The sequence below is a fragment of the Gorilla gorilla genome, chromosome 1 (genome assembly GCF_029281585.2).
Source record: "Gorilla gorilla gorilla isolate KB3781 chromosome 1, NHGRI_mGorGor1-v2.1_pri, whole genome shotgun sequence".
NCBI classification, from domain to species: domain Eukaryota; kingdom Metazoa; phylum Chordata; class Mammalia; order Primates; family Hominidae; genus Gorilla; species Gorilla gorilla.
Genome location: NC_073224.2, coordinates 120,887,651 through 120,914,411, shown reverse-complemented (window position 1 = coordinate 120,914,411; position 26,761 = coordinate 120,887,651). Strand labels below are relative to the sequence as shown.

The 26,761-nt window shown below is 45.7% G+C and overlaps 1 protein-coding gene across 4 annotated transcripts in view; it reads left to right on the top strand.

The window, feature by feature from the left end:
- CD58 (CD58 molecule) overlaps positions 1-19,668 on the top strand; it is a 77,612-nt gene extending 57,944 nt beyond the window's left edge. Inside the window, exons 5-8 of one of the 4 annotated variants that reach the window (XM_063695839.1) lie at positions 7,611-7,769; positions 8,328-8,378; positions 15,779-15,923; positions 17,779-19,668. In XM_063695839.1, the coding sequence (XP_063551909.1) occupies positions 7,611-7,769; positions 8,328-8,378; positions 15,779-15,923; positions 17,779-17,905 (482 nt within the window). In that variant the 3' untranslated portion in view covers positions 17,906-19,668. Of the gene's footprint in view, positions 1-7,610; positions 7,770-8,238; positions 8,379-13,676; positions 13,800-15,778; positions 15,924-17,778 lie in introns of those variants that run through there. The other 3 variants (XM_055355939.2, XM_063695841.1, XM_055355945.2) reach the window with 3 other exon arrangements.
- The last annotated feature ends 7,093 nt before the right edge of the window (positions 19,669-26,761 follow it).

Sequence of the window (26,761 nt, the reverse complement as noted above, 5' to 3'; positions counted from 1 at the left end):
TCTCGCCTCACTGCAACCTCCACCTCCCGGGTTCAGCCTTCCAAGTAGCTGGGATTGCAGGTGTGCGCCACCACACCTGGCTAATTTTTTTTTTTTTTTTTGAGTTGGAGTCCCGCTCTGTCGCCCAGGCTGGAGTGCAGTGGTGTGATCTCGGCTCACTGCAAGCTCCACCTCCCGCATTCACACCATTCTCCTGCCTCAGCCTCCCAAGTAGCTGGGACTACAGGCAGCCGCCACCATACCCAGCTAATTTTTTGTATTTTTCGGTAGAGACGGGGTTTCACCACGTTAGCCAGGATGGTCTCGATCTCCTGACCTCGTGATTTGCCTGCTTCGGCCTCCCAAAGTGCTGGGATTACAAGCATGAGCCACTGCGCCCGGCCTATGCCTGGCTAATTTTTTTTTTGTATTTTTAGTAGAGATGGGGGTTTCACCATTTTGGCCAGGCTAGTCTTAAACTCCTGACCTCAGGTGATTTGCCCACCTTGGCCTCCCAAAGTGCTGGGATTACAGGCATGAGCCACTGTGCCTGGCCTACAATTACTCCTTTACCATCACTCCTTTCCTCTCTCGCTTTGCCATTCTCATTTTGCCAAGTCCCAACCATGGTTATAGTTACCTCCACCAGTTTCCTCTCTGCATCCAAACCGCTGGACATGCCTGGAGAAAAATATAACACCAAGCTGATTAGTTTCTCTTTAATTACTTCAAATATTTGGCAGATTTGTAGTGTTTCTCAAATGTCCTCATTACATTGCTTTGTCACTGTCTCCTCACTTCTCTTCCTAGATCTTCAATCCTATGTCCTCACTCTCAACTGATCACTTTGCTTCTCAACTCTCTGAAAAAAATAGCATTCAGAAGAGACCTCCCTCACACTTCCATCACACCTACACACCCAGCTCTCTCAGCACCACTACACTTTGCCTCTCCTCCTGTTAATCCAGGGTACACTCTCCTTGCTCCTCCTAAAACCAGTCTCTTCATTTGTATTAGTCTGTTTGGATGGTGCTGGCTGTCTTAAACAGATGTTTACTTCTCATAGTTCTAGAGGCTGGAAAGTCCAAGAACAATGTGCTGGCCAATTCAGTTCCTGGTGAGGGCTTTCTTCTTGGCTTGCAGACAGCCACCTTATCACGCTATTCTCAGTTCTTTGTTTTGCAAATGAAGAAATGGACAGAGACTTGCCTCAGGTCAGTTATAAGTGGCAGAGCCAGGATTCATCCCCAGGCAGTGTAGCCCCAGAAGCCTCTTAACCATCAAGCTATAATGTAAGAAGATAAATGTGTGCAGTCAATCTTCCACATATAGTAGGGAGCCCTCTGAAAGTCTTCTCCAAGTTTTGTTTTGTGTTTGCTCCAAGAAAGAGTCTATCTTTAATTTAGGTATTCTCTAAAGAGGTCATTCGCTTTTAACCACTTACGTTGAGCATGTAGCAAATACATCAAATACTAAGCTGAACTCTGCCTCTAGACTCTTAAAGCTAGATGGGTCCTCAGAGGCCTCGTCAGACAGACAAGAAAACTTGGACTGTGATAGGGAAGGTAATTGGACCAAGGTCTTATAGCTAGTTCGTGGCAGGAGCCCCAGTACCCTGGTCTCCACTCCAGTGCTTTTCCACAACACCAGGGTGCCTCCCAACAACCACTCCTAGTGTGGAGTGGCACCAGCCTGGGGAAGATGGCACTGGCTTCTGGGCTATGCAGCTGGAGCCTAGCTGCAGCCCAGCACCTGGTGAGGGCTTGTGGTGCTGGACGTTTTGGGAGGCACCTGTGGGTCAGAGCGGGAGTGGTGGATAACGGCAGAAGTAAATTCAATGTGAACAAATGTGTGGATTGCCCAAACCACCTGTGTTGACATCTGATACCTAGAAAATGAGGTACAGTCCTTCCTGTCTCCCCAAGCCTTTCCTCTTCTTGATCTCAACAATTCTTTTTCTTTTTCAAGATCCTTCCATGCAAAGGAAAAACTAGTCCTCATTGGAGTAGGCCCACATGGCTTGATTTGGGGATGACTGAGAAGCACCACCAAAGAGGCAGTCTCCCTCAACAGGCTCCTGAAATCCCACACCTCTCACTGCTGTAGATGAAAGCAATTCAGGCTGTGAACATTACAGCGGTCTGCTTGGGAGGGATGGCTCATGATACTGCTTCATCAGCATGCATTTGCTGAGAACCATTGCCCCGGCAACCCACATGTAGCCTGGAGCAAAAGAAAAATGTGGGCCTCTGTGGTACAGGTCTTGATGCATTTCTCTTTTTAAATTTTTTTTTTAACTTTAAAAAAATATAGAAACAGGTTCTTGTTATGTTGCCCAGGCTAGCCTTGAATCCTGGGCTCAAGAGATACTCCCGCCTCGGCCTCCCAAAGTGCCTTGGATTACAGGTGTGAACCATACACCTGGCCTTGATGTATTTTAATCGGTTAATTTTTTCCAGAACATTGAGGTAGCATAAAAAAAGTTGGAAAGTTGAAAAGTAGGTACATTAAAACTTTATATTAAGTTTAAATTATTTTACTTATACCAAACAAACAAACAAAGCCCAAGAATTTATTAGAATGTTACTTTCCTGGCTTTGATGGAAGAACACTCATTAGTAAAACTTTCGAAGTCTACTTCTTATTTTGTTTTCAATTGAGAACATTGTCATGTTTGAGAATTTTTTCTCGAACAAGTGATGATTTTAAATATTTTTAAATTAGCTCACTTGCAACTTCTTTTGGAGTGCCTTTATTTAAAAATTTGATAGTTTATCACAGATTTTTTGCACTGTGACTAAAAAAAATTGCATTAAAATATTATTGATGTTGATTACTGAGGTTTTTGATGTTGCCCTTGCAATTTCTACCTAAGGTGAGTGTCTCATTTCACGATGAAGTCATCCATCCATCCACCCATTCATTCAACACATAGTTCTTGACTGCCTACTTGGGGCTTGCATTCTAGCGGATAGAGATAGACATTAACCAGGGTAAATAAGGAAACCACAGCACTAAGAGCCATAGAGAAGAATAAAACAGGGAAGGGGGTGGGGAGTGTAGGAAGGGACAAGGAAAGACCTCACTGAGGGACCCTCCAGCAGAGCTGTCAAGGGGTCACAGATGGGATCCCAGGATGGGGATTCCCAGCAAAGGCCCTGAAGTGAGAGCAGGCCCTGCACATTCACAGACCAGTGAAGAGGCTCATGTGCCCAGTCAGCCCACAGGCATGTTTTGTTTGCCTCTCACAGTATTAAACTTAAAAAAAAAAATGATATGCCTTTAGATGGGCATCTCTCTCCAGTTCACAAGCTCTACTCCTCCCTATTTTCTTGCACTCATTTGTTTCCTGCCTCTGAACTCAAGCTGTGGGGATAATTGTGTGCTTTGAACATGTCCTGGGAGCAAGAGAGACACAGGACAGGAAGACAGGGCAAAGCACATCTGGCCTTAAGCTGTGTAGATTGAAGATCAAGGGCAAATCCCCACCCTACTTCATAATGTGAAGTCATAGTCCACAGTGCCAGGGCAGCGGGCTCCCCAGAAAGGGGTGGGGTTTAAATTCTTCACCAACCAAGAGAAATGGGAACTTAGAATCAGAAATAAATTGAGTCACAGAAACTAGAGGGCATTATTTTTTTTCAGATCTTAGTTTGTGGACTGAGTCATACCTACAAGGATAAAATCAATTCCGCCTCTCCTGTGTTCCAGACACCTTTGATCCCATAACCTCTATTTAATCCTCACCACAATAGCTCAAGCTAGATGGAATTTTCCTACTATTATTCCTGGGTGACACAACTAAAATTCAGTGAGATTAAGTGAGTTGCCCAAGGATGTGCAATGGGCTGCTGGTGAAAGCAGTATCCAGATCTCCTCTGCCTACCTCCAAAGAGTAGGCTCTTCCCCAGGAACGTTGCTGATTGTCATAGAGATGGAGTCCCTCACTCCATCCCATTGCTACAAGTGTACACAGGGTGTGTAGGTATGAAAGCAACTCTGATGGCCCTGTCATTGTGGCAAGTACTTTAAAAAATGTTTATCTTATTTGAGTCTCAAAACATCTTGGTGAATCAGATAGCATCACCCCATTTTGAAGACAAGAGAACAGATGTACTGAGTTGAGATGACATGCCCACAGTCACCTAGCAGTGACTAGGAGATATGAATCTGGGTCATAGTCCTGTCCCAGCACTGCCTTGCTGCTCCCAAGACAGGATTGTAGTATGCTGTCTTCCCTACCCAAGCCATGCCACTCATCACAAACTTTGCCACATTAGCAAAATGCTACACAATGTATTTGAAAAAGGAGGATGTAATCCTCCATGCCACCCAGCCCATACCCACACACAACCCTAGATATTTTAATCATAGAATAACCGTAAAATCAGAGAGCTGGGTATATCCTGACAGGCTAGTTACCCACTCATCAACTCATGGCACATGAGGATTTTCAGTGCTGCTACTAGGAACTGACTCAGCAGGTTACATGACCCGGGGCTCACTGAATGCTCAGGCCAGAAGGATGCCCATGCCTTCCAGGATGACACAGACAATGGTGGCTACCTGCTGACATGAATGTTGCCTACAATGAGATGTGTTTGTTCCCAAGAATCTGTTATATTAGCTATACTTTAACATTGTCACGTAAGCTGGTGAAGTGTGAATGCAAAAGAAAGTTATTGTTTTTATAAGAAACAAGTTGACAGTTTTACAAAGACTTAATAAAGGAGAGATGCTAAAATTAGATTAGTGGATTGAGTACAAGCAAGACAGCTGAAAAGATAGTGGGAAAAGTACCACATCTATAAGGTTTCTGTACTAAAATTGCTTTGCAAGTATCTAAGCTCTCGCTCCACTCCACAGAAACTGAAATTAGAAATTGTAGGCAATGCATTAAGGGCGTGATTTTTGTATGAAAGAATAAGGAAGAACTCTGAAAAATATACTTAGTTTCAATGAAAAGACTTTGACTATGTCAAAACCTTAGTGAAGCAATGTGTATTTCTGTGTTTTAGGTTAACAAAAATATTTAAGATATATATACATAATTTAAAATTTTTCTTACATCTACTCACAATAATATACTTTTACATTAATACATAACACATAAGTGTAAAAGTATGTGTATGAGTAGATGTAAGTAGAAAATATATATTAATATATAATCATTTTTTTAATATATAATATATAATTACTATGTAATTAGTAATTACATACAACCATGCCCAGCTATTTTTTTTTTTGTATTTTTAGTAGAGATGGGGTCTTGCCATGTTTCCCAGACTGGTTTTAAACTCCTGAGCTCAAATGATCCATCTGCCTCAGCCTCTCCAAAGTGCTGGAATTACAGGCATGTTCCACTGCATCCAGCCTCCAATTTATTTTTTAATGGCTGCAGCATATTTCTTGGCAAGTCTAAATATATTCAACCATTCTTCTTTTGAAGAATGTTTGCTTTGCTTCTAGGTTTTGTTTGTTTTCTACCATAAATGGTAATTTATTACACATCCTCGTTTATATAGCCATACATTTAGGTATTCCTATAGGGTAGATTCCCATGAATAGAAATGCTAAGTCAAAAGGTGTATGTATTTTTAATTTAATTTTCTTTTTTCAGAGACAGGGTCTCACTATGTTGCCCATAGGCTGGAGTGTAGTGGCTATTCATAAACGCAATCATACCTCACTGGAGCCTTGAACTCCTGTGCTCAATGATCCCCTTGCCTCAGTCTCCCCAGTAGCTGGGACTAAAGGCACATGGCCACCACTTCCGGAAACTTCAATTTTAATAGATTGTGTTAGGCTATTCTTGCTTTGCTATAAAGAAATACCTGAGGAATAGATTGTGTTAGGCTATTCTTGCTTTGTTATAAAGAAATACCTGAGGCTGGGTAATTTATAAAGAAAACAGGTTTAATTGGCTCATGGTTCTGCGGGCTGTACAAGCAAGGTGCGGGCATCTGCTTGTCCTCAGGGAGCTTTTACTTTTGACGAGGCCTCAGGGAGTTTCACTCATGGCAGAAGGTGAAGCAGTAGCAGACATGTCACCCAGCAAGCACAGGAGCAAGTCGGGGGAGGGTGCCACACACTTTTAAACAACCAGATTTTGGGAGAACTCTCTCACTATCGTGAAGACAGCACTGAGGGGATGGTGCTAAACCATTTATGAGAAATCCACCCCCATGATCCAATCACCTCCCACGAGGCCCCACCTCTAATGCTGAGGATTACATTTCAACATGAGATTTAGAGAGGACACATATCCAAACTATAATAATAGATATTGCCAGATTGCTTTCCAAAAAGGCTATAATACCTGCTATGGTTTAAATGTGTGTCTCCTATGAAACTCATGTTGAAACTTAATCCCCACTGTAACAGTATTAAGAGGTGGAGCCTTTAAGAGGTGATTGGGTCATGACAGCTTTGCTCTCATGAATGGATTAATGGGCTAATGTGTTATCACAGGAGTGGGTTAGTTATCGCAGGAGTGGCTCTGTTATAAAAGCCTGTTTGGCTCTCTCCTGGGCCCCCTCGCTGTGTGATGCTCTGTGCCACCTCAGGACTCTACAGAGTTCCCACCAGCAGGAAAGCCCTCACCAACTGGCCACTTGACCTTGGACTTCCCAGCCTCCAATATATGAGAAATTAATTTTTTTCTTTATAAATTACCCAGTCTCAGGTATTTAGTTATAGCAACAGAAAATGAACTAAGACAACATCCAAGAACAATTATTAAAGTAACTTTTTCCCTACATTCCCATTAGCAATAGATATTCATCTTTCTAAATCTTGATCATTCTGATAGAAGTAAAGAAATATCTCATTGCTACTTAAATTTAAACATTACTCTGATTACTAATCTAAAATCTTTTCATACGTTTTTGATCATATGAACTTGTTCTATGAATTGCCTGTTTGCACCTTTTGCCCATTTTTGTGTTTAAAAAAATAATTCATTGCTTTAATTAATTTTTGCAGCTAGCCTGTCAGCTTCCATTCCCTGTCCTGTTGGGTAAGACAGAAAAATGTTACAAATATTGACATTTTGCTATCATAAATCACTTAACAGAGTAAATGAAAGTTTCAAAGTACAATTAAAAATTGTCCAGAAGCCAGGCGCAGTGGCTCACACCTGTAATCCCAGCACTTTGGGAGGCCAAGGTGGGCAGATCATGAAGTCAGGAGATGGAGACCATCCTGGCTAACAGTGTGAAACCCTGCCTCTACTAAAAATACAAAAAATTAGCCAGGCGTGGTGGCAGGCTCCTGTAGTCCCAGCTACTCAGGAGGCTGAGGCAGGAGAATTGCTTGAACCCTGGAGGCCGAGGTTGCAGTGAGCTGAGATCACACCACTGCACTCCTGCCTGGGTGACAAAGCGAGACTCTGTCTCAAAAAAACAAAAGTCCAGAAAAAAGAAGCTAGAAAGCCAAAAACAAAAGAAAGGATGAAAAGAAACCAGGATGCTTGAGAAGATAGAAATGATGTGAGCCATGTGGTCTGTAATTGGTATATGGTGGAAAAATACAGCAAAGAAAAGTAAAATGCTCAGGAGGAACACACACACACACACACACACACACACACACACTTTCATTGAGCAATTTCTTTTTTTCTTTTATGACAGAGTCTCGCTATGTTGCTCAGGCTGGTCTTGAACTCCTGGACTCAAGTGATCTGACCGCCTCAGCCTCCCAAAGTGCTGGAATTACCACTGAGCATTTACTATGTTCCAGGCACTGTGCTAAGTGCATGCCTGCTGCGTCTCACCCTTCAGTAGGAGTAGGTAAGTAGTATTAGTCCCACTATATAGATGGAAAAACAGAAGCTCATAGAACTGTAGTAGTAACATGGTTAAGGTTACATTGCTAGTCAGTGGTAGAACCAGGATTTCCATCCAGGTCTGCCTGACTCCAGGCACTGGGTTGGTATATGGCTGGGCCTGAGAACTATCCAGGAGTAAACAGTGTGGACAAAGCTGGCATGGAAAGAGCTCTGGCTGAGATACAGATTCTAAACTGGGCCTCAAAAGGGGTTAAAGGGAAGTAAGGCGATGTCAGTAGAGCTGAAGCTGGGGTTGAGAGGCTTCTTGAGGAACTGGTGTGGTCAGGGGAGCCTTTCAGAAAGTCCCAGCCCTGCTAGACTGTTAGGGCCCTGAGGTGGGGCAGGGGAGGGTGGCGGATGCAACAGAACATCGCCCCGGATGTAAGACCCAGCCAGACAAAGTGACTCATCACCCTGATGTCACCCCACAGCCTCAGCTGCTAATCATGATGAAATAAATGTCACTGCAAGTTTAAGGAAGACTATGCACTATTACCACTGAGCATTTACTATGTTCCAGGCCCTGTGCTAAGTGCATTGCCTGCTGCGTCTCACCCTTCAGTAGGAGTAGGTAAGTAGTATTAGTCCCACTATACAGATGGAAAAACAGAAACTCATAGAAGTGTAGTAGTAACATGGTTAAGGTTACATTGCTAGTCAGTGGTGGAACCAGGATTTCCATCCAGGTCTGCCTGTCACTATTACAACTGTCACTATCAGTTGCTGACAGAGAGAGAATGGGTGACCTTGTTATCACTGAATTCCCAAGAGCTTTCTCACTTCCACCCCACCCCCCTGTTCTTCATCAGCCTTTGGGTGACACAAACCCACTGAGGGGCCTGCCGGAGCCACACTGTTGAGACCCAGTGGCTGGTGAAGGGCGTCTTCTGCAGTGGCAGGCGCCATGAGTGCAGAGTCCTGGGCTGCCCACATGGGCCGTGCTGTGGGGCCTCCATCAAGTGATGGAAGCTCCCTGAGCCTGCTCTGAGCCTGCTCCCAACCTCAACATGAGGAAAATAATGCTGTCTCCACTCACCTAACAGGGGTGAGTGAAATCATTGTGAAACACTGAGGCACAAAATAAGCATGAACGCTTTGATGAATTGGAGTGGTCATGATATAAAAGACTTGACAAACCACAGGAGGAAGTTGAGAGATCCCCTTGCATAGGGAGACAGTGATGCTGGTTCCATTTCAGCTAGAATGAAGGGTGAGAAGGCCCTGGCACCAGGGCTGCCTAAGAACATGGGGGTGGATCATGTCTGATTGCATAAACCAGTAGGGCTTTCTGGAGCAACTCCCAAGCAGAAGCCTCTCCCAGTGGATTCTCCGCCACCGCATCTGCCCCTGATGTGTAGCCTTCAGTCTGTGACAAGAATATTTGGGGTTGGATTCAGTAGACTGGACTGAGTTTCAAATCTCAGTTCTATTTATGAGCTGAAGACAACCCTGACCTTCAGTTTCTTCATCGGTACAACAGAATAGCAATACCTGGTCCATGTGATAGTTGTGAATATTATATATGAAAGAACTGGACAAATCACATTTGAGCACTTACTATATTCTTGAAGAATTTGAACTTGTTTAACTCTATTCTCCAGTTTGGGTGCTCCCCTCCGCAGTAGGAGGAGAAGAGGTTTGAGGGAAGGAGGACAGATGACATTTGCAGGAATTTGGCCAGGCATTGTGCTATGTGTTCTCTGTACAGAGACTCATCTGACCCTTCCACAGCTGCCCTGTGAGCCATGTACTCTTATCCTTACTCTACACTTGCACGCCTGGTGCTCAGAGAGGGGAAGCTATCTACCTCAGTGAACCTAGGCCTGACGCCAAAAATCTATATCTTTTATAGACACCCACAATCTATTTAAAACTACAATTTTTTTTTTCTGGCTGACAATGCAAGAAAATCTCAAGGTGGAAATTCATGCAGATGAGATAAGTTTCAAACACAATCTCCTATTATTCAATTACCCTGTTATCCCCCATTAAACCATCTCTTAGATGACCCCTGGTTACCACTGTCCTTCTTATCTCAGTCTGCCTCCACACCCAGGCTTATGCTGGAGAAGCACAAAAGTACAAGAGACCTTAGAGATCGTCTGATCCAGCTCCTGCTCTAAGAGCAAGGAAACTGAAGCCCAGAATGAGTTCCAAAGCTGCCCAGTAGAGGCCTGCTCCTGAAGGTTGTCCCCTGCCCCCTGCCCCACTCTTGCCCTGGGAAACCCATGCTTCCTCCCCTCTTGCACCTTTCTCAGAAGCAGGCGGCAGAGACACAACACAAAGGACAGAGCGCATCACTACATTTTCCTTTGAACTGTACAGCTGGTTCATTTTACCCACTTTTTTCTTCTAGATCTAGGATATCTGATTTTGAAGAAATGAATGTTTTCATAGAAAGTGGAAATAATAACTCCTTTTGCTAAAAAGAATGCGGAGGGAGGGGATGACCCAAGAATTGATGGTGCATTGCATTTTGTGTAACGTTCTAAACAAGTAAGCGAGGTCCTTTCCTGCCCGGGCCTGAGCTTCTTCTGCACCTGCCTCAGTCAGCTGCGGTGCTGTTCTGGCTGCATCCCTTCTTCCTATGGCTCCAGCCAACCCTTCTTCCTTGGGTCCTGGGCCTTGTTCCCAGGGCCAGCAACCTTCTACTGAACCTCCAGCCACGATCGTTCATTCCAGCTCCCTCTCATTCTTCCTACTTCTTGGGTTATTTCTCACGTTCTATATGAGGTAGTTGAGCATTCTGTTCTATTTTGAGGCTGCGCTCCATCACAGAATAAAAAATTGCTCAAAATCAGACACATCTGCATTTCAAAGCTAATTCCTCCATGACTACTGACAGTTGTGTGACTCTGGGCAACTCGGTCTCCAGACCTCAGTTTCATCATCTGTAAAATGGGGGAAATAGTATCTCTTTAGAAGGTCTTATGTCAGAATCAACCAAATAGTGTCATTAAAGAGTTTTGCATATGCTAAGGGCACAATAGATGGTTGCTTTTCTTCTTCTAGCAGGCTGATTATCCCAAATCTTATACTCCTGCTAAGTCTAGTTGTGGCGCCCCCAGGAATCCACCTGGATAGCGCCAAGTCGAAGTCATCTTTATGTCACCCAGAGATCTGTCAGGGTATGCCTAGCATCATTCTGCCCTACATGTGGCTAAGTGACACCGCTGCAGCTCCATGATATTGCATGCACCACCTTGTCTGGAGCCAGACCGGGCATGCCTCCAACGTCATAATAATCTTCAGGGTGTGATTATCACAGCGCACAGAGGCCTGCCAAGGCCCTAGAAGAAAGTTATGATAGGGTAGAAAAGAAACGTGCCTTGGAAACTTGGGTTCAGTGTCCTGCTGTGTCACTTACTAGCTCTGTGTCCTTGGGAAAGTTCTTTAGATTCTCTCCATTTTAACTGTAGAAAGCAATAGAAATTTCTTCCTCCCTCCTCCTCTACCCTACCCCATTTCCCTTCAACAAATATGAATTAGGCATCTAGGCACTGGGGAAGCAAAAGTGACTAGAAACAGATAAAATCCCTCCACGATGACATCATGGAGCTCATTGTCTGATGAGGTAGAGGTATGTTCATCAAATAAATAAATGCAAGACTGCAGCCCTCAGGACACTTTATCTGATAGGTTCATGGTGCCAGTGCATGTCTCATGGTGCAATTTGAACCTGTCAGTGAGGTCATGGAATGCATTTGGATGAAGTTGTGACTTCACAGCAACCTGAAAGACAAAAAAGCAGTTACCAGCTAAGAGGGGTGAAAGAGCTTTCCAGGCCAAGGACGGGGTTAGTGTAAAGTCTTAGTAGATGGAGACAAGGGATGCTGGAGGAACTAGAAGGCTGGGGGAGTGCTGGGCAGAGACGATGGCTGGAGGGGCCAGCAGACACAGTGTCTCACAAGCCTTTTAAGCCTTATGAAGGATTTTGGTCATTAGTCTCTTAGGAGCAATTGGTAGCCCTCATATGGTTTTAAGAGGAGGGGATAGACATTCAATAAGTAATTTTTAGAAGAATAAATGAGTCTGTTAATCACTTATCTCCCAAATCATTTATCAAATTAAGTAGTTAGTCACTTATCAAGAGCTTGAATGTATGGGACACAGCAAAGGATGTTTTGGTAGAAAAAAGGGATGGGAAAAATCTGGAAGGTGAGGTGCTGTCTTAGAGTTGAGGCCCAGACACTGTGTCACAGTGGGGTCCCTGGGCCCTGCGGGAAGATCTGAGTACTGCGCACCTGGCATGGGTGTGTGGTTCAAGACAGATATGCTGAGGAAGAAAGGGGAGGATATTCCAGTGTCTTTAACATCAAAGATGCTTTGCTTACTTCATGACTGAGATCAGGGTTAGCCATTCTTGAATATGTTGCAGGTGGAAAAAGAGGAAAACCTAGTGATTATTTGAGGCCTTTACTGAGCCAGTCACATCTCCTAAACCAGTTAGAGGAGTTCATTATCTGACATGGTAAAATGCAGATGTCCAAACTGAAATTCAGTTCAACCCTTATAAAGACATTTTCTGATCCTGACATTTACTGACCCTGACTTTCTATGTCTGTAAATTGGGAATAATGATACCTATCTCACTGGGTTAAATGAGAACATGTACATACTGTGCTCAGCATAGTGTCTGGGATCTGTGGCAGCAGCTATTTTCATGGCAATTATTCTGTATGTACGATATAACTTTAAAACTTCTCTAGGGACCAACAAGGCAATGCAATCAAACACCAGCACAGCCAATAAGGGGCAATACGGAGTGGTGGGGACTGTGGCAAACTGGAGAATCCTTGCCTGTCCAAAGAGGGCAACAGCTCCTCTTTAGTTTCAGCTATTAGCTACTGAGCGAGAACTCAAAACAAGTGCTTTCTGACTTTTCCAGAAATGCTGGAAATCCTAATGCATAATTTTGTTATCCAATTCAAATAAAAAACTGTAAACAATAACAACCACCAGAATTAGCAACACTATGGAACACACAAAACAGGTTCTGGAGCAAAGCTAGGCTGAAAGCAGCGAAAACAAAGTTTTACAAAGACCAAGCTGTTCTGGGAAGTCAGATCTGCCTCACAGAAAAGACTCTAAAAGCATGTGAAAGGTCATAATAAAATCAGGTGCAGGCCAAGCGCAGTGGCTCATGCCTGTAATCCCAGCACTTTGGGAGGCCGAGGCGGGCAGATTACCCAAGGTTGGGAGTTCGAGACCAGCCTAAACAACATGGAGAAACCCTGTCTCTAGTGAAAATACAAAATTAGCTGGGCACGGTGGCACATGCCTATAATCCCAGCTACTCAGGAGGCTGAGGCAGGAGAATCGGTTGAACCCGGGAGGCAGAGGTTGTGGTGAGCCGAGATCGTACCATTGCACTCCAGCCTGGGCAACAAGAGCAAAACTCCATCTCACAAAAAAAAAAAAAAGAAAAAGAAAAAGAAAAAGAAAAAAAAATCAGGTTCGAAGGAAGCGTTCCAAATACGTTCTGTGAAATGGCAGCATTGTTAGAACATGCATGCACCAACCTCCCTCGGGAAGGATTTTGAAGAGGACAATGCTCATTGGGTTTTAGGTACTGGGGCAATTACTCAAATGTAATAATCTTGAGCACACCCAGCTTCTGGGAGCCTGGAAGGTGTTTGCCGAGCTGCTTTTAGGGACAGTGATACCAGCAATATCCACTGGGGGTCTCTCTCATACAAATAATGGCATAGCTGTTCCCAGCAGTTAGAGGAAATGGCAGCCCTGGGACCTGGGGGGATCCAAGGGCAGTCCACGTCTCAATGGGAAGATGGCAGCAGCTCAGTGGCTCTTCACAGTGAAGTGACGACCTGTTGTTAAATGTTTAACAGAAGCCAAACTTGGCTTTTAGGGGACAGCTCTCCTGCCAGCCAGCCAGCTTGCCAAAGGAATCTTTCCTGTGCACAGAGAGCACACTGGGCTTGGAGACATTCTCTGCACAGTGGGATTTGGTGAGAATCTTAAGAGTTTCTGTTCAAGGTCAGTTTGTCTCTCTCAGACCGTGGCACCAGGGAACCTGCTGCTACCCTACTTGATGGGGCTGAACGGGAGATATATTCCATGCTTCACAATTGCCACCTTTCGGGAGCGGCTTCACCAACCAGGTGAAGAAGCCCTGGTTTAGAGATGAGATCTGGGTTTGGGTTCTGGTTCTGCCCCTCATTAGCCATGTGACCTTGAGCAAGCCTTATCCTTTCTCGTTCTCAGTTTCTTCATCTGTAAAATTAGGAATACTCATCTCTAATACTAATCTCAAAAATTGTTTTGAGTGTTAAATAGGAACGAATGCATATGAAACTTTAGAGAAGGGCTTGGCAGATGTTTTCTATGAAGGGACAGATAGAAACTATTTTTGGCTTTATTGACCTTACAGGCTCTGTCTCAACTACAGAATTCCACAATTGTAGAAGCGTGGAAGCAGCCATAGGCAATTCATCAAGAGATCAGCAGGGCTGTGTCCACTAAAACTTTATTTTACAAAAACAGGCAGTGGGCTGGGTCTTGCTCATGGGCTGTACTTTGCCTATCCTCACAGCCTGTTTCTGTGAAGCCCGTGAGCTCAGGATGGTTTTGTGTTTCTAAAGGGTTGTAAGGAAAAAACAAAGAAAAGGTGACAGTGCCCAGAGCGAGTATTTACCACCGGCTTCTTGGAGAAGCTGGCTGGCTCCGCTCTAGAGCATTGCAGGAAAGTCAGCCCAGGAGGCAGGCAGCTGTGTCCCTGAGTATCAGGGGGCCTGCCTGGTAAGTCACAATGAAACAGACAGTGGCCAGATGACCCCTGGGCCCTATCCAGCTCGAGGGGCTAGGGTCCACATGCCTCTGATGACCGAGCTCAGGGGCTAGAGGAGGGAAGGGAAATGGCCCCCTAGTTCTCTTTTCAGTTGTCTATTTCAGATGGTCCTTATGAAAGAGGATCAGCAAAGTTTCCATCAGAAAATGAACCAATAATCAAGTGAATGGGGCTTTCGTTTCCTGAATTGTCTCTAGCCTGTGAGGCTGTGCTTCCATATGGAACTTCTGAGTTCTCTACCAACTCGAACAATGAGTCATGGGCGAGCCCAGGACTCCCACCCACTTGGAGTCATGGGGCTCTGACATGGAGACAAGACCACAGGGTTTCTGTCAGGCCAGAGCCCTGACCCCTCAGCTAAGATGTTTCTTCTTTGTTCTAGATTCAGTCATATAAGCAGAGGCAGCAGGTACTAGGCCTCAGAGTAATAGTCCCTGAAGAAAATAAAGAGAAAGTCTATCTGAGAAAAGCCAGTTGTGCCAGTTAAAGAATGACCTATGGCCACAATGCCTTACTGGAGGATGCTTGGGAGCCCATGTCCTCATGTCTGTTGTATCGGGTTAGGGAGATCCTGGTGCATTTCAGTGGGGAGAGGGTTGCTGCTGGTCGTGTTTTCACTCCTTCTCTCTCCTTCCCCAGTGACCCCAAGACAAAATGCTGTTAGGTAATTGGGGTCTGCTTAGCCCCACTAAGTTCCCCCATCCACCATTAGGAATCAGCGGTATTGTTATAGTCTACCAGGACCGACCTGGTGCTGCTCAGAACCAGGGGCTCAAGGCAGGGCCTCCCTTCATCTTCTTAAATTATTCTCTAGCAGCTCTGAGTCTCCCAAAGATTGGTCCTAGAGAAAAGACTATGTCATTTACTGCTTTTTCTGATTGTAAAAACATGCATATTTACTGCAGAAAATTTGAAAAATAGAGAAATGTGTAAAGAAGAAAACGTACAGAATAACTTTAGACTCAAAACCAATCTGATTAAATCAGGAAATGATTATTTATTGAGCACCTACTATGTGCCAGCCACTGTTCTTGGTGCTGGGGACATAGCAGTGAAAAAAAAAAACAAAGTCCTCCCCTTTGTGGAGCCTATATTTCAGTAGGGACAGTCAGTACAGTACAGGAAGGGGCTGGGCTGATGGAACAGGATGCCTTTTTTGATAGGGTGGTCAGGACAAGAGGAAGCAAGGGATGCAGCTATTTGGGGAAGAGTGTTTCCAGCAGAAGGAAGAAGACCTGCCCAGGTGTCGGATAAGAGCCTGCTTGGTGCATTCAGGGATACGAAGGAGGCCAGCGTGGCTGAGATGAGGTAGGGGCAGCCGGGGTGAGAACAGGTGGGACTTGCCGGCCATGAAGAGGACCTTGGATTGCTGTTGAGTGAAATGGAAAGCCAAATGCAGGGTCTTGAACAGAAGAGGGACATGATGAGCCTTATGTTTTGAAATGATCATTCTGGACACCAGATGGAAAATAGACAGGGGCTGGGGGTGGGGTTGGCAAGGGCAGAAGCTGGGAAGCCATTTGGTTATTGCGAAAGTCACACAAAGCTGTGAAAGCAGAGCTGGCCTGGCTGAAGGAAGGGTGGAGGTCGGGGGAGGGCCGGCATTTCCTCCCACTGGGCCTCTGCCCTTCCCTTTTCGTGCTCTCTGAGGTTCCACCATGGGACCCCAGGGTACCTAGGATTACAATTTGAAAGCTATTGGACTAGAGGTTCTCTAAGGGCCCTTCCAGCTTTGCCTCCTGTGCTCTTGTGTTTCAGGACCATGCTGATTCTGTGGGACCAGGCCCGGGCTCTACCAGCCAGGCCTCTGAACATGTCAACTTGAGAACTGAACAGGTTCAGGGTCTAGGAAGGGGAGACATTTCAAAATTTTAATTAAAAAATATTTTTAATTAAAAAATATTTTGGGAGGCCAGGTGATCCTCCCGCCTTGGCCTCCCAAAATATTGGGATTACAGACATGAGCCATGAGATTTGGAAACTTAATTCAGCTCCCACATACTAAACGTGGCCAGCCCTGTGTGGGGATTGTAATGATAAGTAAGAGGAAATGTCTGCTCCAAGAAACTCACTGGCTGGGATGGGAACTAGGGAATCACACAAATGGCCCAGCCCAAAGTCTGAGAGGCCCCCGGCCCCTCCCTGCCTGGCCTTTCTTCCATGTGGCCCCTGAGCCAGTGGTTCCCAAACTGGGCAGGTCATGGGGTCATCGAGGAACTTCAGAATATGCAGATGCCCAGACTGTGCCGTCAAAGATTCAAATTCAGTTAGTCGAGGGTGGGTGGGGCCTGGGAATCCGTTCAGACAAAGGCCTGGCCTGAAGCCTGGGCTGGAGGGTTCAGTCCAGACAGAAGAACAGAGACTGATGAGAGGGCTTCTGCCAGCTTCACCAAGCCCGTGCTGGGCAGGATGTGGAAATCAAGCCTGTCTTCCAGTGGGGCACGGGGGTGGGGGAGCTGGAGGAGGGGGTGGCAGCTCCTTTATCAGCTGTCCCCATCAGAGGCCCTTCTCCCAGGAAGGAATGTTTAAAAAACTCCCAGGAAGGAATTGCTGGGTTTGGAGACTATGAGAATTCCCCATCTCCCTCAATCTCCTCAGCCACCTCAAATCCACCAGCCCGTCTCCCCATGTTTGGGTTAACTCCTTATTGGCTCAGAATGTCTCGCCTGGGTTGACTACTGATCTGTGAGATCACTTAGTGGCCTGAAATATTTCCAGAATACAAGCAACACTGACAAAAATATTCTGGTAGGGCCCCACAAATCTCACTGAGGAAGAACCCCTACAGGTGGAGAGGAGTGTGGGGTATGCAGACTGGAAGGTGGGACCCTGATTCATTCCAGAACTGGAAGGAAATCAGACATTTCCAAACAGGAGAGAGATGGGAAGCCGGAGGAAGGAGCAGGAGGAGGGAAGAGAATGAACCTTATGTGAATGAATGGTAATTTTCTCTCAGTTACTGGGAAGAAAAAAAAAATAACAAAATCAGACCTTGGTCTGGTCCACTAAAAAGAATTCTCTGAGTCAGACTTCTTTCATGGAAGTTGTGAACTTTATCCTCTGGCAGCCATTTATCTAATATTAAACCCCTTAACCTTCCTAATTGTTCTCTTTCAGTATCAGCTGGTTTCATATTAACCTTTCAATCTTTCCCATAATGCAGTTACCTCCAACTCCCGCCAGACCCAATTCAGAGCTGCCATCAGGTCAGACCTTTGCCTGCTCTTGGCAACACGTCCCCGTGTCCTGCTCCTCTGCAACCTGCCCCTCTTTTTCTTCATGTGCTGTGAAGGCATCATGTGGATGGGTGTTCAACTTCTGGATTGGGGATGCACAGAGCCTGAGGGACACACTTTGCAAACCTGCACCTTGCACTTTTGGGTTCTGGCCTGCAAGGTCTCCTTTATGCTTTTGGACCAAGGCTGTCCGTGGGAGAGGGCAGCCGCCGGCCTGTCAGAGCAAATCAGCCTCAGGCGGTTTCTGCGGCTCTGGTATTTGAGCTTTGTTTTCCCTCTCTCCCGGGAAGAACTCATTGAAATAGTTTCTCTGGGAAAGACAAAGCGTCTCGCCCAGATGCTGAAGGATCACTTGGTAACTGCCTGTCTTGGTTTCCCGTTGTGCCCATGAAGGCGCCATCAGCTCTAAAGCTGACCTGTGGTTCCGTCTCCAAACAGCTAACCCAGACGTCACCCCCTTGCAGCCAGCCGCACAGCCTGAGTTGGAGTTCTGGCCTCTCCTAGCAGTGAGTGACAGTGTTGGAGGGGCCTTGGACACCTTGCATAATTGCTAACTAAATATGAGCAGTAGGGGAAGGTCTTCTGGTCCACGGCAGAGCCAACGGGGCACTTCCTCTTCTCTTTTCTAGTCAGGGTAGAAAGCTAGAAAGAATCCTAAAAATCACTATCCAAGTCCCCATTGTGTGGGGACAGAGGCCTGGCCTGAAGCATAGGCTGGAGGGTTCAGTCGGAAGCAGAAGCCGGGAGACTGCATGAGAGGGTTCCTTCCAGCTTCACCAAGCCCGTGCTGCGCGGGATGAAGAAAGTCAAGCCTGTCTTCCAGTGGGGCCCTGAGGTGGGGGAGCTGGAGGATAGGGTGGCAGCTTTTTATCAGCTGTCCCCAAAAGAGGCCCTTCTCCCAGTCGCCACGGACCAAAGCTCCTCCTGGGGGCTCCAGCCTGTCTGTTCAATGTTTGCCTTGCGCCTTTTCCTGGTGAGGCCACCCCCGGCACCATCTCAGGCCTCAGAAGGACCACCTCACTGAAACAGCCCTTAGGTTGGGAAAGAAGCAAGCCCTCGGCACCCCGTCCAAGTCTCTCAACTGGGCACGAGCACACACAGACGCCCAGACCCTGTCCCTGCGCCAGAATGGCCGCTTGCGTTTCCAGGCATGATGCCCCTTTCCGTGAGTGCACAGAGCCCTGGGCTGAGCTGGGGGCCGAGCTCCACGCTCTCTGAGCAGCTCTGAGCGGCACGCCAAAGAAGGTCTTTCAGATGGGCTCTGGGATGTGGAACCATGGCGTCCAGCCCTAGCGTCGACTCCACACTAGAGGCACCCTGACTTCCACCCCCTTCTTACCTGAGTATCAGCTTACTTCCATCTGGGGACTGAATATGGGGCAGATTCCAGAAAAAGGAGGTTGGGGCACCAAAGCCAACACCAACTCTGCCAACGGAGCCAGCACAGCTATTTGTCTTCAACCACAGGCCGCAAGGGAAGTTCACGGGCTCGGCACCCCCAGGCCCCGGATGTAAGGATATTGCCCGTTAGACAAAGGAAAGGCCCCAAGTCCACAACTCATGTTTGTGAGCTTAACCTTGTCCTATAAAGCACTTTGGAACAGGCCCAGGTTCTCCCACCATGTACAGCTGCCATTGACCTGGACAGTCCCGCAAGGTCCTTCAGTGGAAACCCAGAAGGGAGAGTCACTGCATGTGAACCCTAAAGGTTCTGGAGGTCAAAGTTGCTGTGGGTGACAGGCAACCAAGACTAAGGGCAAACTTGAAACATAAATGAGTTAAAACCCACAAAAATAAGACAGTTTTAAATAACTAAACTGTTTTCTCATTCTTCCTTTTTCATCTGAGGACGTTTTAGGCAAATGAAGCTTTAGAGTTTTTCTCCTTTCATTGGGTTGACAGTGTTTAAAATTATATCCAGAGCTGTCTAATTTGCCTATTGCTCTAGGCTTACTGATCCTCAGGAGGTAAGATTCGATGGGTTAAAGTGGACAGGCTCGGGGGCTGAGACTGTCCATCTCTCTGAGAGTCGGGGGCAGCATTTATCAGGGGCCTGTGGTCAGCCAAGCTTGGCTTGGGCTCTGTGGGAAGATAAAACCAACTGGCCCAGATGGACTTCTGTGGGGCCTGGATACTGTTGGGAAGATAAAGCACATAAGCCCGGTAAGAAAAAAAAAAAAAAAAAAAAAGCCCAGGAGAAGGAATGCAAGTGATTCCAATGCAATTGAATTAAGTACAAACCCACTAGGAATGGGGGGGTTTTGATTGGCGAAGGGGTTAGTCAGGGGTGGTTAACCACAGAAGATTGAGGAGGTGAACTCTAAGTTGGACTTGGAGGTAGAAGAGAGAAGTTAGGGGAAGCATTTGTTTTATATTTGGGTGGGGTGCGTGGGAGTGTGGATAAGTGAAGTGTCACACACACACACACACACACACACACACACACAACTTTGAGTAGGAAGAGGGTCAAGATGACCAGGTTGGCCTAGACAAGTCAGTACTAGCTTAAAAAGTCACACTCAGGATTCCTGCAGCACCTCCCCCATACCCACCCCCACCCCAATGGGCACAGCACTCCCTCTTCTCTCCAACGCAGGCCTGCTGTCTGGGGTGCTATGATCATTTCCATAGCAACCAATTGCTCTGTGACAGAGACATAATTCTGACTCCAGGTAGGTTATGAACAGAAGAAACATATGAAACCAGTAAGTGACAGAGATCTAGTTTTCCAGTAAGTGCCCTGCTAATAAAGAAGAGAAAATGCACAAACTAGAAGATAAATGGAACAGGAATGAGCAAATGCTAAATTTTCTATGAGGCATCAGCTGTTTGTTTGCTAAAAACAATAGCAACCTAATAGGTTCAACAAGAATGGTGCTGGCAAGGACAGCTCAGAACAGCCTCTGTCAGTCTGCAGAGTAGGGGCGATGGCAGAGCCCGGGTATGCACAGTGTCAGGGTTGTGAGGCAGAAAGATGCCTTAAACGCATCATCTCAATCCTGCACACATCCCTAGTGCCTTTATTGGAAAAGCTGCACTGCTGCTGCTGTGAATCCAGCATGACCTCGCCTTCATTCATTCATTCACTTACATATACATGCATGCATGCATGCATATATTCAAGAACTCATCAGTGCTAGGTAGGTTACTAATTAGAAATAATTGGGAGAAAAGTCTGAATTACTAGGTATTTTAGAAGCAAAGCTTTCTTACTCTGAAAGCATGGCTGAGATGGTGCCTTCAGCAGGGACTCAGAGAGTCTGATCCAGTCTGGGTCTGCCACTCACACTCTGTATAACCTTGTGCAAGCCACTTACCAGTCTTGGTCTTCATCTTGTAGATGAGGTGATTGGTGATCTATGTGATGCTTCCACATCTGTCTAGTTCAGAGGCCTGCTTTAAGTGTCTAAACGGTTAATGTCAGAGTGAGTTGATGTGTTCGGTATTTTCATAGAGCAGAACCAAGACTGTTTACTCATTTACCATTTATTTCCACCTTCTGTTGATATTGATTGACCACTTACTATGTGACAGTCACAGATCTAGGCATCAGAAATAAAGGTAAGACATGATGGTGGCTTCAGGGCCCTCATGGCCAGGTTGGGGGACAGGCAGGCCCAGGCTCAGACCCATAGGGCACAAGCTGGTCTCCAAGTGTGGACAGAGCTCATCAGGTGTGGGGAAGGGCACCTCCGCCTGTGGTCAAGAGCTCTCTCCACACCCTGGATGGGGCTGGAAGGAAAGGCAGGAGGCAGGCTCAGAGAAGAGGAGCTGCATGGAGAGGGGGTGCTGAGGAAGCCCCACATGACCCAGGAAACTTGCGGGGAGCGGGGAGGAGAGAGATGCAGACAGGCCGTGCCAAGGCCCACGCTCTGACATCATGGTCATCCTTCTCAAAGATCTGGAGATTAACAGACCACATAGAAGAAGGGGCAATAAGTTCAGGAGGAAGAAAATAAGCAGAATCCCAGGAGGGAAGAGCATAAGGTCTGGGCTTTGTGCAGGCATATTTGCCTCCAGGGGAGATACCAGTTGCTGCCTAGTGCTGTCATCACTAAGGCCTGGCGTGAGGCTAAGAGGTGGACACCTGGGGAGGAGCTGGGAGTGAGTGCCCAGACTGGGAAAAGACTAAGGGAACATACTAGGCTGCCAGAAAGCCTGGAGCTTTCTGAACTCACCTGAACCTTCTGAGCTTTGGGCAGGGTGCTTTAGTCTGCCCTAAAACCGGCAGAGGGCTTAACACATGGTTTCAGTGTAGAGCAGTGTCCGTCTTCTCTAAAACACCCAGAAAGATTTGGTGAGTGAATTACAGACTGTGGTGCTAAGGGGAGTCTTAGCCAAAGAGACAACTACTTGCCTTTGAGTTTTCCATGCTTGTCTACTTAACAGAATCATGAGGACTCCCATATCCTCTCCTAAAAATTAACCAGTTAATTATTCAACACGCATTTTGCAGCAGCTAGTTGGTATTATTCGTTATGCTACAAATTCTCAGGGCTCAACAGAGGCATTGTTCTTGTCCTTGAGGAGTTTATAGTACAGCTGGGAGTTTGCGTATGCAAGTGAAAGTTTATATGCACTAAGTTATATCTATTAAGGGCTAAAACAGGAGGGCAAGCAGAGAGGATTACAGAGGTAGAAGAGAGAGAGCGCGTGTGAGACTGTGCATAGTCTCTTGGGACGGGCTGATCAGGAAGTCTTCATGGAGAAGGTGGAATTTGTGTGGGTTTTGAGGACAGCTAGATGGAAAGAGGTCAGAACAAAGATGTGTTTGGGAGAGACAATGCTCTGCAGTAGCATTTAGCAGCTGCTACTTGTCTGAGAGGAAACCTGGGCACTAGCATGGAAAGAGGACATTTTCTGACATTGGAAATACACTTCAGTGTCAACCTCGACCCAAGTTTGAATCCTGGGTCTGCCACTTAGTAGCAGATAGGCCTGGGCAAACTCCTTAACTTGCCTTATCTAAATTGCCCCATTTATACATTGAGAGTGGGGATAATGTTGATCTCAAAAAGCTATTGGGAGGATAGAATTAATGTGACAACAGATAAAACACTTCCAGGAATACTTATCCCTTCTCCCTTTCCTGGCCCATCAGGAAAGCTGCATTTAAGACCAAAAGGAATAATTATTCCAGAAGTCCTCTGAGTGCCCTTGTAGAAGTAGATAAACAGATTGATCAGTGAGAAAAAAAATATGTTCTCATCCAGCCTGTGGGGTGAGTTAACCATGCATGCTTTTCTCCGGATGTTTGACTTCCTGAATCTTTCCTGAACAATGCCATCTCTGTCCTGGCACCCCTGGCAAGCAGTCCCATGTGAGACAGGTTCTTGTCACATGTCCTTTTCCTGAAATGAGTCACTAGAGAGTGGGCTGTAGTCATAACCTTCACCAGTTAAGGGAGGTGAATGTGGATTGGAATGAACACAAACACGGTACAACTTGGTGCTTAACGTTCCTTTCCATCAACACTTTGCCCCAGGCCTTAACCTTGCAACTCAAAAAAGTAGCGTCGCATAATGAATGGGATAAACTGAATGACCGCTTGTAATCCACAAACAAAGGGCCTTTCAACAGCCTATGGTCGGAGGCCTTATCTATTCCAATCAAATCTAGCCAGTTGCAAACTGGAGAAAAAAATGGGTGATCCCAGTGAGAGTTAGTCCCAGAAGAAAATTGAAAAAGACATTTTGTTACCTCCTCAGGAAAAGTGATAATGAGCAGAGAAGGGAAAAATCTAAATAACTGATGCAAAGACAAAGAACTGAAACTGAGAGAATTGGATGCATGTCTTCCCCCTTTAGTTGTATAAGCATAAACTGGTTTTATGACGGCAAGCATAAAATTAAGATCAGCAGTGCACAAATCTCTGTGTAACCTTCAAGACCTTTTATTTCCCCAAATTAGATGTGACCTTAAGAACTGATGATGTCTTCACACTGGGCAGCTACGGTGGTAGAGCAGAAAATAGTAGACTGGGATTGGGACAGGCTAAGTCCCACCCTTCACCCTGGCTGGGTGACCTTGGGCATACTCACCCTTGCTTTTCTGGGACTGAGGGTCTTCATCTGAGAAATGAATCATTTTTCTTGATAATTTACAGTTTTCTTTCGAATCCCTCCACCCCCCCCCCACCCCCACCAAGGTTTTTATTTTTATGGCAACTCAGATCTTGAACCTTAAAAAAAAAAAATAAGGTAGAGAGGACAGCAATCCTTACTGGTGTCACTGTATCACCCTATACAGCTCCTCAAACACAAGTCCAGAAGGGGCTTCATTTTGGTGGAAGTCCTGGGCCTACATTTGTATGTTTAAGTGGAACCCGAATACTTGCTCCCAGAGTGGTGTCAGTGGTCACCCCAACTTTCCAAATTCTGGCAGGCACAGCAGGTCATTCTGTGAGCTGTTCTCATTCACATCCTATTTCCAACTGGTTCTGTTCCATGGAGCCCCAGCTGTACTCTGCAATTCAGTTCTACCAACACTCATTGCATGTTGCTGATATGGCAGGCACTAATGTGAGATGCTGTGAGCAAGCAAGCATAGCCCAGCCCCATGGAAGCTCGCACTCTAGTAGGGAACACAGAAATACTTGTAATGTGAGCCGAATGGAAGCATAATGCCCTGGGACAACACTTAGGAGGGTGACGGTCATTCTAGCTTGGGCAAAGCTTCATGGGGGAGGAGGCCTTTGTCCTGAGCTTTGTGAGATGGGTAGGATTTAGGCAGGCTGAGACAAAGGAAGAGCATGCCAAGCAGAAAGAAGAGCAGGAAGGAAGGCATGGAGGCAGAAGTGTTCAAGTCATATTTAAGGAGTGGCACTTGCTGGATCTCCAAGTGTCTTCAGAGTGATGAGCTTAGGAATTCAGGGAAAGGCCTTGTCATAGAAAGCCTTCAGGATTCTAAGGAATTTAGACTTTAGGGCAGAAAATGGGAAACCATGGACATTCTTGAGCAGGGATGTATCATGGTGGGACTTGTGCCTCAGGAAGAGCAATCCATCCGTAGAAAGGCTTGGAGAGTGAGTAGAGGCAGAAAGAACAATGAGGGCATTATTACAAAAGTCCAGACCAGTGGTCATGGAGGTCTGAAGTTTAGTGATGAGACCAAAATTGGAAAGGAGGGAAACTTTGGACAGGTGCTGTAGCAGCAACAGAATGGAGGCTCTGGGGCTGATGGGGTGTGGGGATTAAATTCACACTGAGGCAGGAGAGTGCTGACAGGGAATCCAGCCATCTTCTCTTCCTGGGCTCACAGGGTGGTTTATCCTGGGGGTTGTTGTACAGCAGTTCTCTGATGTCAAAAATGAGCAGGCTTAGGGAAATTGATCTACTTTGGTAGAGATTGTGGGCTATCCACCAATATCTAGCTGCCTTACTTTATTAAAAATAGAACCCTTAATTTTTAGCTAGGCAAATGCCTCCTACCCCTAGTTGGAATAAAGACATTTTTCAGTTTTCTTGCATCAGAATGGGTTTGCATGAGTACACCTGGGCAGTGATTTGTCAGACTTTGGGAAAATATAATTTTTTTGTTGGCAAGAAAGCAGCCTGGATGGAGCTCCAGTGACCATCTTAAACCACTAGACAAAAACTCATGTTGAAGATAATGGAGCTATAAGATAGTGACTGATGATGACTGTAGAGTTGCCATACCTGTCCCAGGCTGCCAACATCTGGATTTCATTGACATGGGAGAGAAATAAGTTACATTTTATTTATGCTACTGTTTTGTCTGTTTTATGCAACCAAATCTAACCTAATCTTAGTCCATATAACAAAAGTCAAAAGAGTATAAAGCAAACTCATTTATAACTTTTTAACAATGGAAATATGTGTATCTCATCTAAGGACACATCTTCCAAGGATTTTAGCACCCAAGAAGCCAAATTATTCATTCAAAGATTGAGGGGTGAGCAGAGTCTTGGATGGGGCAAGTCCATCGGGTCAGTTCTGGGCTTTAGTCCATCAGACTGTATAGAAACTTCACCAACTCTCTTTACTGCACAACCAAGCCCTCCACTCTCATGAGAGGGGAGCTCATGTCCTCTAAGCCCCATGTCTCTTTCCACTGAAAGAGCACTGCTCTCAGATTCCCATTTTCCCCAATTCTATACAATTTGTGTCTTGTTAACATAATCTTCCTTTAAATCAGATGCAATACAACTGAGGATGACTCAGGTCTTGGAGTTGGAATCAGATCTGAGTCCTGCCCTTTCTATACTTGACATCTTAACTGGCCAGTGACTCATTTACACAAAATATTTTGGGTTGGGTTGGCAAGTGTTCACTGCTTAGATACTTTACATTCAGGATGTACTTTATCATATTAAGAGTATAGGAGATACATTGTCTTACGTACTAACTGTAGGGAACAAGTACAAATGAATAGCCAAAACTGAGGCTGATGTTAAAGGTTAGCTGCCGGGGAGGATCGAAGAACCGGTCTTCATTCCCCAACCCTGTAAAAGACATCTAGAGGTGAAACTGGTTTTACCGGGAAGATGTCAAGATCAGTTTAAGCCTGCTGAAGTGGAGGTTCTAATCAATATCTGGTAATATCTAAGATGTATTGAGCACTTGCTTTCTGCCTGGCAATGTTCTAAGCACTTAGATTCATCAAACGCATCACCTCGCAACTACATGAGGCAACTACTCCCAATACCCCCACTTGCAGACAGGGAAACTGGAAGCTAGAGATGAAGCAATTTGACCAGCATCATTCAGTTAGCAAGTAGAAGAGCTGCTCCTTGAATCGGTGTGTTTCTCATCGCAGAGCCCTTAACTATTACCTTAGTTGTTCTTAGGGAGCTTAACAAAATTTCCTTCCTCACAATCTCCCTCTTATCAGAATGTATTTCTTCTCTATGACGCCAATTCCATACTTGATGCTTTATCTGAGAAACCT